This window comes from Protopterus annectens, chromosome 7.part0 (assembly GCF_019279795.1).
Source record: "Protopterus annectens isolate FY-2018-M chromosome 7.part0, PAN1.0, whole genome shotgun sequence".
Lineage (NCBI taxonomy): Eukaryota > Metazoa > Chordata > Ceratodontiformes > Protopteridae > Protopterus > Protopterus annectens.
In genome coordinates, this window is record NC_056739.1 from 757,675,549 (window position 1) to 757,689,069 (window position 13,521).

At 40.6% G+C, this 13,521-nt stretch overlaps 1 protein-coding gene across 5 annotated transcripts in view; it reads left to right on the forward strand.

Moving 5' to 3' along the window:
- The window catches only part of KCNAB3 (potassium voltage-gated channel subfamily A regulatory beta subunit 3), a 1,202,467-nt gene that overhangs the window by 314,772 nt on the left and 874,174 nt on the right, over window positions 1–13,521 (forward strand). For all 5 annotated transcript variants that reach the window (XM_044077289.1, XM_044077288.1, XM_044077291.1 and 2 more), the window contains 2 exons: window positions 8,796–8,839; window positions 10,201–10,238. In XM_044077289.1, the coding sequence (XP_043933224.1) occupies window positions 8,796–8,839; window positions 10,201–10,238 (82 nt within the window). The remainder of the gene's footprint in view (window positions 1–8,795; window positions 8,840–10,200; window positions 10,239–13,521) is intronic.

Here is a 13,521-nt window from a genome sequence, read left to right on the forward strand (position 1 = left end):
CACATGCAGTGTAATGTAATGTACTTTTAAAGAATTAAAGGAGATCATGCTTTACCTGTTTAAGCTAGCTCTTTGACATTGTTTTATTCCACTTTTGTTTGTGGAACATATGTGAAGTTTTTCCAGGTTTTAAGGTAGGTGATAGAACTGATCTATCAAACTACAGGCTAATAAGTCTTAACTTCTGCATTAGAGAAGTGTTTTGAAAGAATACTCTTGCTTAATCTAATTGAAAGTTTGAAAGGCATGGACAACAGAGACCTCTGTCAATATGGCATTTGTTGCTACTAGGTTATACTTCATTGATTTGACTGTTTTCTGTAATTATGTTAATGATTCAGATCTTGGCCTAGAAAATTCCATTATTTATATTGCTCTCATGAAAGCATTTGGTAACATACTGCATATTTCAGTGTTAGAAAGATTAACTTAGATAGGTATTATTCCATACCTAGTTTAATTGATTAAATTGTTGGCTTGCAGGCATTTATTGTAGGTATTTGCTTAAATGCCAATCATCCATTTGGAGGACCATATGCAGCAGGATGCCGTAAGGCTCCGTTATTGGCCCACTTCTTTTCAATATTTTTTTTTCTGAATTAAAGTTTAGTAACTTTTCGTTATATAAATTTGTTATATAAATTAGATGTCATCATAATTAATAATAATAATTATCATCAATTACTATTAATTTTATCAGAAATAAAATAAATTTCTATAAATATGGAAAAATTAGCAGCATGGATGCATTTTGGGAAATCTTGCATTTACATAAGCTAGTTACCTGGTGATAAAGACATTAAGCAGGTTAATTATTTTAAAACTTGGTTACCAATCTCTGGTGAAAATCTAAACGTTAAAAATACGCCATTTATTGTTATACATGACATACAGTATAATTCATTCATAATGTCTTGAAGCTGTGATACTTGTGTCTTTTCCTGAATATAACAATTCCTTCACTATAACAACTCACCCCTTTCATAGCTTGAACGGGTACTGGGGTACTTTTATGAGGAAATGTGATAGAGGTAAGGAACTTGAGTATCATAAGAAACTGTTAATTCCTTCAGTAAGAAATCTTGAGCATACAAGAGGATAGTTTGTTTGTCTTTTTGGCTTTTCCCGGTTTGGGGTCACCACAGCGGAACTCCGGTCCGCTAATGATTGCCAGTCTATTTTTATGGTGCCGAGTTGCCAGCCCGACGCCCAACCTTCAGGGAAGGCACATCCATTGACGCATGTCTTTCAGAGGCCACTCGACCGCAGGGAGGACATGCAGATTCCACACAGAAGGCACTCAAGCCAAGAATCAAACAGGAGAACCTCTTGCTGTGAGGCAACAATGCTACCACTGTACCACCGCGGTTGTTTGCAAGAGGATAGTATAAAGTCTATTAATGCTCTCTCAATGTCAGACCTTGATGGTTTGGATTTATGTAATACATCTAGAGTTACTAGAGAATGGGGATTACTGCAAAAATGAACCAGTTCAGTCTAGTACAAGGGGGAAGCTTCTTTTATATTTCTTTTACATGAATGTGGATTCAGCGACCATTTTGTATCAGAATGCTGACATCTTTAAATTGATTTAAATGTGAGCTAGATATTTATATGTACAAAAGGTGGAGCCTGTAATTCACAAACATTGTGATCAGTGGTCCTGACAGTACCATAATTCATAAAATAAATCTCTTTATTATCAGGCCTACATATGAGCTGCATCAAATGCAATCCATTTTTAGTAGTGAGCACGATGTTTCAGTTGGCAACACACCAAGTTTGCAAGTCTGCAGTCATGGCTGGAAGTGGTTTATAAAGATTTCACCCTCTATTGCCATGACTGTAGACCAGATTATATTAGAATGTTGTACTAATTTGAGGATCCCCTCATATACTTCCATTGGCTGGAGACCTCTGCATCAGTACTAAGGTCAGAGACTGAGTGTGGTTGTGGTAGCAGGTTTGTCTGTACAACAGGAGACTCCATTACTCATAGTTTTTTTGCTACTGTGCAAAAGAGTTTTTTTTTTAATGTAGCACTGCATTCTCAATCACCACCACAAATGTATTTAAGTGGCTGAGGTCCTGTAGATTACCCCACTTGGAACTAGGCCATATACAGTTGGAGAGATGTTTGTGAGGTGAGTAGAATCCACCTGGAGGGAATTTGCATTTGTTCTCCTTGCATGGAGTACTGCACCTACACAGTGGTATAAGACTATGTATGTCTTTCCCTATTGTGTAAGAAGTTGTATGAATTAGAAAGGGCTTTGGTACACCATTCTGTTGCAGAACAGCCCTGCTCTGCAGCACACAAGGTTTATGACTAGAGTTAAAATACTTATGAATTATGCTGAACTAGCCTACATACCATATAAGCAATTTTAGACTGTTTTTCCTTCTTTATCTAGAATTTTTCTCTTTCTTGTCCTGCACTGAAAACAGGCATCAAGTCAATGAGACTTCTTCAGTTAACAGACAGACAATAAGTACATCAATAAGCACGCTTTCATTTATGTCTACTACTTCCCTGGTAAAACAGGTATTGCTCGAGATTCTGTACAAAGTACTGTAATTTGAGGTACCCCAACAGTTGTAAAAAGTACTGGAGCCGCTGTGCAGGCACCGGCTTCCAAGGAAGTTCTTTGCATTACCGATATTCAACACAAACTGACGACGTCTTTCACGTCTTCAGTTCTGTCTGAAACTACCAAGTTTCTAAGGCCAAGAGTACAAGCTATGCCTAAAAAACTGATGACCCAAACTCAAGCACCTGCTTCCTTGCCACAACATCAAATGCTTAAAATGGCAGAAGACCTGATTATGTTGATTGGGGGAAGCCAGCCTTCCCCTGCTAAGAGAAAAAGAGAGCTGTCCCCAGCAGCTTTAACAGACCAAGAGTCCGACGATTCTGAGGTTTCTGAGTATGAAGACATGCCTTAATCTGCTTATGAGGATTCAGATGCAGAGGACTTCATTCCCTCTGCTTCCCCTCTGGAGGAGTTTTCGTTTGGTGAAACCCTACATACTTTAAGAGCATTTCCACTGGGAATGCCAGGATTATCCTCAGTCCAAAAAGAGACTCAGAGAATTTTTAAATTTGCCACAACTTAGGCCTTTAGCTATCCCTGCTGTTCTGGATGCTGTGGATGATGTCTTTATGGAATCCAATGTAACTCCTGATACTCCCCTGCTCCAAGGAAACCAGACAGGTACTACAGACTCACTGACTCACAAATTTCTTTTCAAAATTCATGCTGCTGACCCATAGGTCATTTCCCAGGGGCCTAAAGGTGTAAAAGCAACTACATCTAAGAATCCCACCCCTTCAGACAGGGATTCCCGAGCTTTAGACAGATGGGGTAAGAAGGTATATACCTCTGCAACTGTCGCCATTAAGGCATTGAATTGCCAGTTTCACGTGCTGAAGTACCAGCAACATATAAAACTTATTAAAACAAAAAGAGGCAACCTTTACAGACTGTGCAGAAAATAAAGAATTACAGGAGCTTATGCATTCTGCAAGCCAAGTCAGCAAGCATACCTTGCAATGTGGCATTGATGCCCTAGAAGCATCTTGCAGGGCTTGATGACTGCAAACTAGGGGCTATAATTGACTCTCTGGCTGACACAGACATCCTCCAAAAGGGTCTCACTGAGACAGATACCTGGTGTCAAAACCATGGCCTCAAGCTAAATGCCAAAAAGTGCATAGTCATCCCTTTTGGAATAAACAAAGTTACCCGCAAACTACCACATAGGTGGTAGCCCTCTAAATTCGGAATACGAAATAAGGGATCTGAGGACCCAAGTAGATAGTAATCTCTCCTTTGATAATCACATTGCCAAAGTGGTTAGAAAATCCTTCTAGGTGGCCCACCTAAACACAAAAGGGTTCGCATCCAGATCAAAAGAGGTCATTGTGCCCCTCTACGCATCATTCATCAGACCCATCATAGAGTACAACGCCCCATTTGGGATGTACCTTACAAGGCACCTGCAACAGCTGGAAAGACCACAGAAGTACCTCACCAAGAGGATCACTGGCCTCAAACAGATGCTCTATGCAGCTCGTCTGAAGAAACTCCAGCTGTACTCGGTTGCATACCGCCTACTCAGAGGTAATCTCTGCCTGACATACAAGGCCATGTCCAACCCAGAATTGATGGACATGCTCCACCTAAAGAAAACCATATCCCCTCGAGCCACACGTGCTAGGGATCTAAACCTCACCACAACAATAAATAGGACATGCTGGAGGGATAGATTCCTGTCCCAGAGACTTCCCCATGCTTTGGAACAAGATCCCAATCTACATTAGGCAGAGCTCCTCGCTAACACTTTTCAAAAGAAACCTTGACGAGTGGATGGGAAATGGAAAGTTTACCTCGGGGATCACTTCAGTGGCTCTGCTGGACAGAGGCACAGGGAACTAATCTAAGGGAGCGGCGAAAGCCAACACATTCTGACTAGGCTTATAAATGCCTTTGGGCAGATAGCCTAGTACCTACCTATGAACCTATGATTGCCTGATTCAGGCAGACAGTCAGGAAAAGCTGTTTCAGCACCTGACCTTTGTAAAGAACCTTCTAACCTCCCTGGGGTACACTGTCAACAAAAAGAAGTCAAAACTTGTCCCCAGTCAAAATATTGTATTCCTGGGAGCAAGCTTGAACACAGCATCCCAGATGGCATTCCTTACTCCAGAAAAACAAGCCTATCTGACAGACTAAATGGTCACCAGAACCCAGCTGTCTGCAAGGAAAATCCTGCAGGCCCTAGGGTTCATGGCCTCATGCATCCTACTAATTCCATATGCCACACTGCATATGAGGAAACTTCAGTGGTACTTAGTCTTTAGTGCCACCATTCTCAGGACCTGGAAACCGTCATACCTATCATACCTTGTCTAAGGACAGAGTTTCTTTGGTGGGCAGCATGCGACCACAACAAGGGACTTCCCTTTACTCAACACCACACCGCCCAGACCCTAAACAGAGATGCATCAAACTATGCCTGGGGGCACACATGAACGACAAGTGCATTCAGGGCCACTGAGGCCCAGTCAAATTCATCTGCACATGAACCAAAAAGAGAGGGGTGGGAGGTTGGCGTAATGGTTAAGGTGCTTACCTTAGAAACACAAGGTGCAGGGTTTGATTCTGACATGGGATAATTGGCTAGGCTTAAAATGGCCAATAAAGGCAGTTAGCCTAGTACTAACCTATGAACTATGAACCAAGATGCTAGCTGTTCAGTGCTCTGACAGCTTTCAGATCCCTACTCTCACCAGGACCCCTGCTAATAAAAACGGACAGCACCCCAGTTATGTAGTACATCAACAAGCAGGGGGAACCTACTCTTACTCACTCTGCAGGCTAGCCATGGCCCTGTGGAACATGGCCTTGGACATGCCTATTCATCTGCAAGCTTAATTCCTGTCAGGCAAACAAAACTCTCTGGCAGATGACTTAAGCAGAAATGTCCTAGACCCACATGAGTGGCAATTAGACCCCAGCACTTTCAGACTTCTAACCCAGAAATGGGGACCCCGGAGGTGGACTTTTTTGCCTCCCCTACAATCACCAGCTCAGCAAATTCTGCACCAGGACACCTCACAGCAGGGCCTAGAAAGTGGATGCCCTATCTTTCCAGTGGGTAAACCTCTCAATCTATGCATTTGCCCCTCTGCCTCTTCTCACAAAAAAATTACTCAAGATAAGACAGGACAGAACAAGGGCAATCATGATTGTCCCGGACTGGCCACGCCAGCAATGGTACCCATTACTGCGCAGTCTGTCACCGCTGCCACCCTGGCACCTACCCCAGATCCCAACCCTCCTCACACAGCAGGGGGGACAGATCCTCCATCCACAACTGCAAACTCTGAATCTTGCAGCATGGGTTATTCCTTGAATTTTCCCACAGTGACCAGCCTAAGCAAGCAGGTGTTGGATGTCATTCTTGAAGCCAGAAGACCCAGTACAAGGAAATCCTATGCTGATAAGTGGAAAAGGTATTGTTCCTGGATTCATTCTAAAGGAGAGGACACAGCACTGCCCTCCTTACCTTTAATCCTGGATTACATAGCAGATCTACTCCCCAGAGCCCTATCCTTCTCCTCCATTAAGATCCATGCCTCTGCCATCTAGGCTTATTACAACACTGAGCCACCTCTCTTCTCTCACCATCATCAAACAGTTTCTGAGAGGGGCAGACAACTTAAGGCCACCAAGGAGCGCCCCCACCCCCTGCTTGGGACCTTAACTTTGTACTGGAAAAACTCATGCTACCCCCCTTTGAGCCTGCAGTGTTAGCAGAATTAAAATTCCTCCCTTGGAAAACAGCCTTGCTTCTGGCCATCAGCCGGAAGAGTGTCTGAGCTACAAGCACTTATGGCTGTGGAACCCTTCATTATTTTTCATGTTGACAGGGTCTCCCTCAGGACTAACCCTTCCTTTCTGCCTGAAATGGTGTCCAGTGTGGCTCTTAACCAGTCTATCCATTTGTCAACCTTCTTCCCTAATCTTCAAAATAAAGGGGAAAGGATCCTGCGCTCCTTAGACATGCACAGACAGCTCAGATTCTACCTTGATAGGACTAAGCCCTTCAGAAAATCTGACCAGTTACTAGTCAGTTTTAAACCAGGGCAGAGGGCAAGGCCATTTCAAAACAAACAATTTCCAAATGGATAGCACACTGTATCTATTTCTGCTACAAATACCATTGGAAACCAACCCCTCAGGGGGTCAGAACACATTCCACTAGGGCAACTCCTACCTCTACAGCATTCCTCAGGGGAGTCAGATAACTGAAGTGTGATGAATGCAACAGTGAATACACTCGAACATCTACATTTATGGCAAGTGTACACAACTGTACTTTTAAGGTACTCCAGCAGTTATGGAACATACAGTTTAGGGTAGTTCAGGAGTTATAGAAAGTAATGTTGTTTAGAGTACTTCATTGATTACAGAAAGCAGTGTTGTTTGAGATACTATAGCAGTTACAGAAAGTACTGTTGTTTGAGGTACCCCAGTGGCTACAGAAACCACTGTTGTCTAAGGTACTTAAAAAGTTACAGAATGAGTTACTGTTTTAGATACTTCAGTGGTTAAAGAAAGTACTATTGTTTTGAGGTACTGCAGTACTTTGCAGTATATTCTATAACTACTGATGTTCTGAGGTTCTCTAGCAGATGAAGAAACTATTGTTGTCTGAGGTACTCCAGTGGTTACAGAAAGTACTTTTATTTTAAGGTACTCCAAAATTTACAGAAGTTATTGTTGTTTGAGGTATTTCAGCAGTTATCAAAAGTACTTTTGTTGTTTGAGGTACTTCAGCAGTTATAGAAAATACTGTTGTTTGAGATACTCCAGTGGTTGCAGAAAGTATTGTTGTTTTGAGGTACTCCAGTGGTTATAGAAAGTACTGTTGTTTTGATGTATTCCATTTTTTGTAGCAAGTGCTGTTGTTTGAGATACTCCAGTTGCTGCAGAACGTGCTACGGTTTTGAGGTGCTTCATTGGTTACAGAGAGTACTGTTGCTTGAAGTACTTCAACAGTGATAGAAATTACAATTGTTTGAGGTACTTCAGCATTTATAGAAATTAATGGTGTTTGAGGTACTCTAGCAGTTGTAGAAGCTATTGTTGTTTGAGGTACTTCATTGGTGACAGAAAGTACTGTTGTGTGAGGTACTTCAATAATTATAGAAAATAGTGTTGTTTTGAGGTTCTCCAGCAGTTGTAGAAAGTACAGTCATTTGAGGTACTCTAGCAGTTATAGAAAGCAATGTTGTTTTGAGGTAGTAACTATTACCAGTAACTGGTGGATGGAGGGACACACAAGTAGGCACCTTCTCTCCAGCCTCTAATATGTTTCATATCCTTATCTGATCAGTATTATAGCTGTCTTCCCTAATGCTGAATTTGTTCAGAGTGTTTATTAGTTGTTATAAGGTAGCTTTATAGTCTGGTGTTTTGTCAGCAGACATGCAATGATACTAGAGTGACATCACTGCCACTACTGCACTGGAGGATTTGTATGCTGCTGGGAGAAAGTTTTTTATCAGAGCATGAAGGTGAGAAGTTAATCTAGTCACTATACTGTCAAAAATGTATGTCATGCAAAGATCTACTCTTCTGGTAAGTATATTCACACACATCTCTGCTGAGCTTTTTATTTATTTATTTATGGATGTATGTGTGTATGTATTTATTAAAGTATACACATACACGCACACACACTCTTGTTATCTAGGGTAGAGCACTTATCCATGTGAACAATTTTCAGGCTCAGTCTGGGTAAAAGTACCAAGCACAGCACAGCAAAGCAAAATAAATGTAGTCAATGCACATAAGAATATTACATACACATAATGCAAAACACATGAATGAAAGTAAAAAAATGCATAATAAACATGCATGAATTGTGTATACACTGATGAGACAACATTAATAATGGCAAAAGAACCGCTGCTAATAGCAAGCTGTTAAGAAACATTCTGTAGTGCAAGAGGTAATTTGCTTTTTTAATCCTGCTAACCTCTTCCTTAGTTATTTGTGAGTAGTAGAATGACATAATGTGCAGGGTCCTCATTGCTGTAGGTATACGCTTCTCAAAGACTAAATCCTGCTGCCATGGAAATTGGGGTTCAGCAGTTTTTTCCTTATTCCACTTATGGGAGATGCTTGTGTTAGGCTCTGGTAAGGGTGTTTACTAGGCCAGCACCTCAGAGAAGTAATCCAGGTTCACTCATACATTCTCTCTTTTGTTTCTTCTGTTCACAGGAATCTGGGAAAGTCTGGTCTCCGAGTATCTTGTCTGGGTCTAGGTAAGAAACGCCACAGACTTTGGTTCTGAGCTCTGTTAAAATTATTGTATTCTCTCAGAATTAAATGGATTTTATTACTGGGATATGTTGTTGTGCTGACATGAATCTGGAACTTTGCTGCATATGATTAAGGCTCCAAGGTCCTAATGAGCATCATTCTGTGGTTATGGGTTTGAGGCACACATTCTTCATTTGCCTTCTTTTTGACTCTGAGCATGTCACTTAACCATACATTGATAGTGAATTGCCCCTAAAAAGAGGCATTTGTGCTTAGCAGATTTACATGCACAACAATTTAAAAAAGAGCTTTTTGGGACTGATTAAAACAAAAAAAAAACTTACTGCTTTGGGATGTAAAGTGACAATTATTTCCACTGACTTGCAAAATCAGCTAAGGGTATCCATAGCCAGACTTGGATATTTATTTGTTGAGGCTTTGCTCCCCCAACAAATGTATATACAGACAAGGAGTTCCCAAACATATGTATTTTTGCTAAATACAACAACTTCAATCATACAGCTTTTCAAAGGGCATACATATGCAGTCACTATTTTTGCCTCTCTTTTCTGTCGAGACTAGTGGAAGCTTAAACTCTGTAGGATGTTTCAAAGGCAGACATAATCTCTTGATAATGAGGTATTCCTATGGGTCTAGGGCTGGCTATGTGGATATGAATGGTCCTAAAGCTTTGCAAGAGATATTTGTACTGGCTTGAGTTTGGCTGCCATTGAAACCCTCATTAGGTTAGGCTTGTCTTTGTTTGGTTGTTGTTGAATCCCTCCTTATGTAAAACTGGTCTGAGTATGGCTGTTGTTGAAACTCTTACTGAGTTAAACTGGTCTGAGTCTGTCTGTTGTTGAAGCCTTCACCAAGTTAAACTGGCCTGAATTTGGCTGTTGTTGAAGCCTTCACTGGGTTAAACTGGTCTAAGTTTGGCTGTTGTGGAAACTCACTGAGTTAAACTGGTCCATGCTTGGCTGCAGTTGAAACCCTTACTGGGTTAAACTTGTATGAGTTTGGCTGTTGTTGAAGATCTCACTGGGTTAAACTGGTATGAGTTTGGCTGTTGTTGAAGCTCTCACTGGGTTAAACTGGTATGAGTTTAGCTGTTGTTGAAGCTGTCACTGGGTTAAACCAGTATGAGTTTGGCTGTTGTTGAAGTCCTCATTGCATTAAACTTATCCAAGTTTGGCTGTTGTTGAAACTCTCACTGAGTTAAACTGGATCATATTAAGATAGCTGGATCCAATAACAAATGACTTGTTGGACTGTCAGTTTCTGCTTGTGCTGTAGTAGAATTTAACATGTGGACCATTTAACCAGTCCTACTTCTACTCTAATGCTGCCTTATTTCTTGCAGGAACTTGGGTCACCTTTGGGTCTCAGATCTCAGATGAGGTAAGTCATTGGTTCTTTACATTTTTTAATGTGACAATTCTCAAGTGCTGGAGGAGGAGTATGCTGAATCCTTTTCTAATATTCATTTCTAAAGAGGACAATCTGCAAAGAGCAGAATATAATGTCAGCTTGTTGGAGTGAGGGTGGTAATGACACCAGCAGTGAGGGTTTGATACCATGTGGTAGCTTTTATGGCAATAACAACTGCATCTGTGTATGACACCAAGGACCCTGTCATTGCATAATTTGTGGACATTAGTGCAATTTCAGATGTTTAATAGGTTAATAAGCTTTATAAGGTAATAGGTTTATAAGAAGGTACTAGACTAACAAGCAATGAGGCTTTTTTAAGCCTTGCTAAACTAATGTCTTTCAGCTTTTCCCGGTTAGGGGTTGCCACAATGGAACTCTGGTCCACTAATAACCAAATCTCTGGCAAGTTCTGGTAATAATATGTAGTTGTTCTTCTCCTAGCCCCTAAATATTAAAATAATATTTGTAGGATTTCCCTGATGTGGTAAAAGTGTCTTATTGTAGTTCTCACATTAGTGAGGCTGTTGTGCTCATGTGCACATATGCTTGTGCTAGCAGTTCACACACATTAATGAGGTTCTTGTGCTTATCTGCATACCCACTTGTGCTAGCAGCTGACACATTAGTGTGGCTCTTGTGCTCATGCGCACACATGCTTGTGCTAGCAGTTCACATACATTAGTGAGGCTTTTGCAGTGTTGTTTTCCACATTTCTCTGCATTCCCAGTGTTTGCTTACTTATTGTAGTCATTTCTGGTGGTATATACCCTATTCCCAGTGTTAGTCATCATTTCTCCAATTCCCAAGATTGTCTTGCTCTTTCCCATTGCTGTTAACCCTCTTCCAATTTGCTGTGAGAATTCCCAGTATTTCTCACGGTATTGCCAGTGGTGTAGTGCCAGTACCACCTGCATTTTCCTATGGTTGGTTACCCATTCCCCGTTTTGCTTCCCCTAGTCCCATTCCTACAATGTTGCCACCCTCAGATATTTGCATAACTTGTGGCTGTGTCATAAACATCTGGTCATTTTACACTCGTTACTGACCTGAAGCTAGTCTTAGATGTCCCTGTTTCCATAGAAACAAAGGGAAGTTACATAGTGCCCATCCATGTCTCGCATCACAACCTTCTTAATTAATTACATGATGTCTATACACACTTACCTGGCCTGCTCCAGTCCCCAATGAAGTGCTCAAAAGTGGTCAGTGCACACTAGAACAAGGATAATCACTTGTCCAAAAACCAAGATGGTCATTATTGGTGACACTTTAAATGGACAACAGACACATATCTCACTGAGCTTTGCAAAGTGATTGTAACAATGACCTGCCTACCTGGGACCAAAGTTACAGAGGCTACAGTTAGGTTAAAAATGCTTCAGGATAGGGGATTTGCTGACTGTCTGCCTGAAATGACATGTATCAACTTCCCTCAGGGAATGCAGGCACTGAACAGGATGTTTCCCTTCCCTCTGGGAATGCAGGTACTGAACAGGATGTTTCCCTTCCCTCAGCGAATGCAGGTGCTGAACAGGATGTTTCCTCCTCATACATTAGAACTGATGCAAAATGTTTTTATTTATTTGTTGACCAGTTTAGTCCGACTGGGCAGAAGCCCTTTTTCAGTGGAAACCCAGGGAAAAAAGCTCCAGTAGAAATTAAAAAAATACAATATTAAAAGTTACAAATTAAAAAGTTAAAACTTTTTACAAAAGACAAGTTGGAACTTTTAGTACAATGAGCATATGACACTGTGATTCAAAACAGAATCAGTATGTACAGGAAAAAGAAAAAAACAACAGCATGTGTAGTATACTATATGACATAAAATTGAGGTAGAAGTTTTATATAGAAGCATTTAGTAAATGGTTAGAAAGGTTTGAGCAGAGAAGAACGAGGAAGAGAGAGATTAAGATAAGTATACTGAAAGTTGGGTTTCTTCATGTTTGTGTAAGTGAATTTTGAAAGAGGTAGAGAGTATATGTTTTAGGTGTGTTTTAGAGTCTGTTTTAGGGAGGGGTAGAGGTTGAGGGGGTAGTTAGTGGTGAGTCACACATGAGGAAGTCCTAGATTTCAGTAGATGGTCTTTTATTTAAGGCTGTTTTTGAAGCATAATGTGCTAGTAATAGATCTTAGGGATGGTGGAAATTTGTTCCATGAATTACCAACTGAGTGACTGTAGAGTTTACCTATTATTGTTTTTTTTTTTTTTTTTTTGTCTTGTAAAATTCTAGAAGGTGTTGATTTGAGCTAGAAAGAGTGCAACTGGGTATTATTTATTTATTTTATTTTTATTTATTTTACATTTGTTGACTGGGAGAGTCCAACTGGATTACAAGTCCATTTTCAGTGGAGGCCCGGGGAGAAAACCTCCAAGAGAACAATTTTTTTACAAAACATAGTTTTAAGGACAGACTTTTGACATACAATTTCCATATAAGAGACTTTGACATACATATTAACTAACAGGATACATTAATTCTCTAAATATAATATTAAATTTTAGAAGATATTGCTAAGTTTAGGATTCCTGTGATAGATTATCAGAGTAAAAGCAGACAGACATAGAATAAGTCTCCGAGAGAGCAGATGATGCTTGCTATAGTTGAGAAAGATAACAAATTGATTCACTATATGTCTTCACCTGGTTTTGGTTGAGAAGGATAACAAATTGATTTGCAATATGTCTTCTCCTGGTTCTAGTTGCATATGGAGAGCTCAGCATTGCTGGGGTAGTTTTCTCTAACTCCTGGAGAGATGGGATGAGCAGTAGATTAACAGTCCTAAGTGTGTACAGTACTATGGTTGGCTTAGCAGAGTTACTTAAGTTAGGTGAAGTGTTCTGATGAGACATTAGCCGGGGGGGATACAGGAGTAAAGTCGAGTATTCAAAAAGTGAGTTTTAACAAGTTTCTTGAACTGTGATGGGGATTTGTTGTCAGTTATGTGGGCAGGAAGGGAGTTTCAGGTTTTTGCTATACAGTGGCTGTTAACACTTACCAGCTTCATTGTTATATTTGGTTACTTTGAGGAGGTTTTGTGTGCTAGACCTCAAGGGCCTTGCGGTCATATAGGGTTGCAAATAATTTTGTAGGGCTGGGGTGTTGTCAGAGTTTTATGTATTATTTTGCGGGCTAGTGATAGTTGATTGAGTTGAAGTAGTAGTGGTAGTTCTAGAGTTTTTTTAGGCATTCACAGTGATGTGTTCTGATGGGAGAGGTTGTAGCAAATTTGGCTATCTTATTATAAC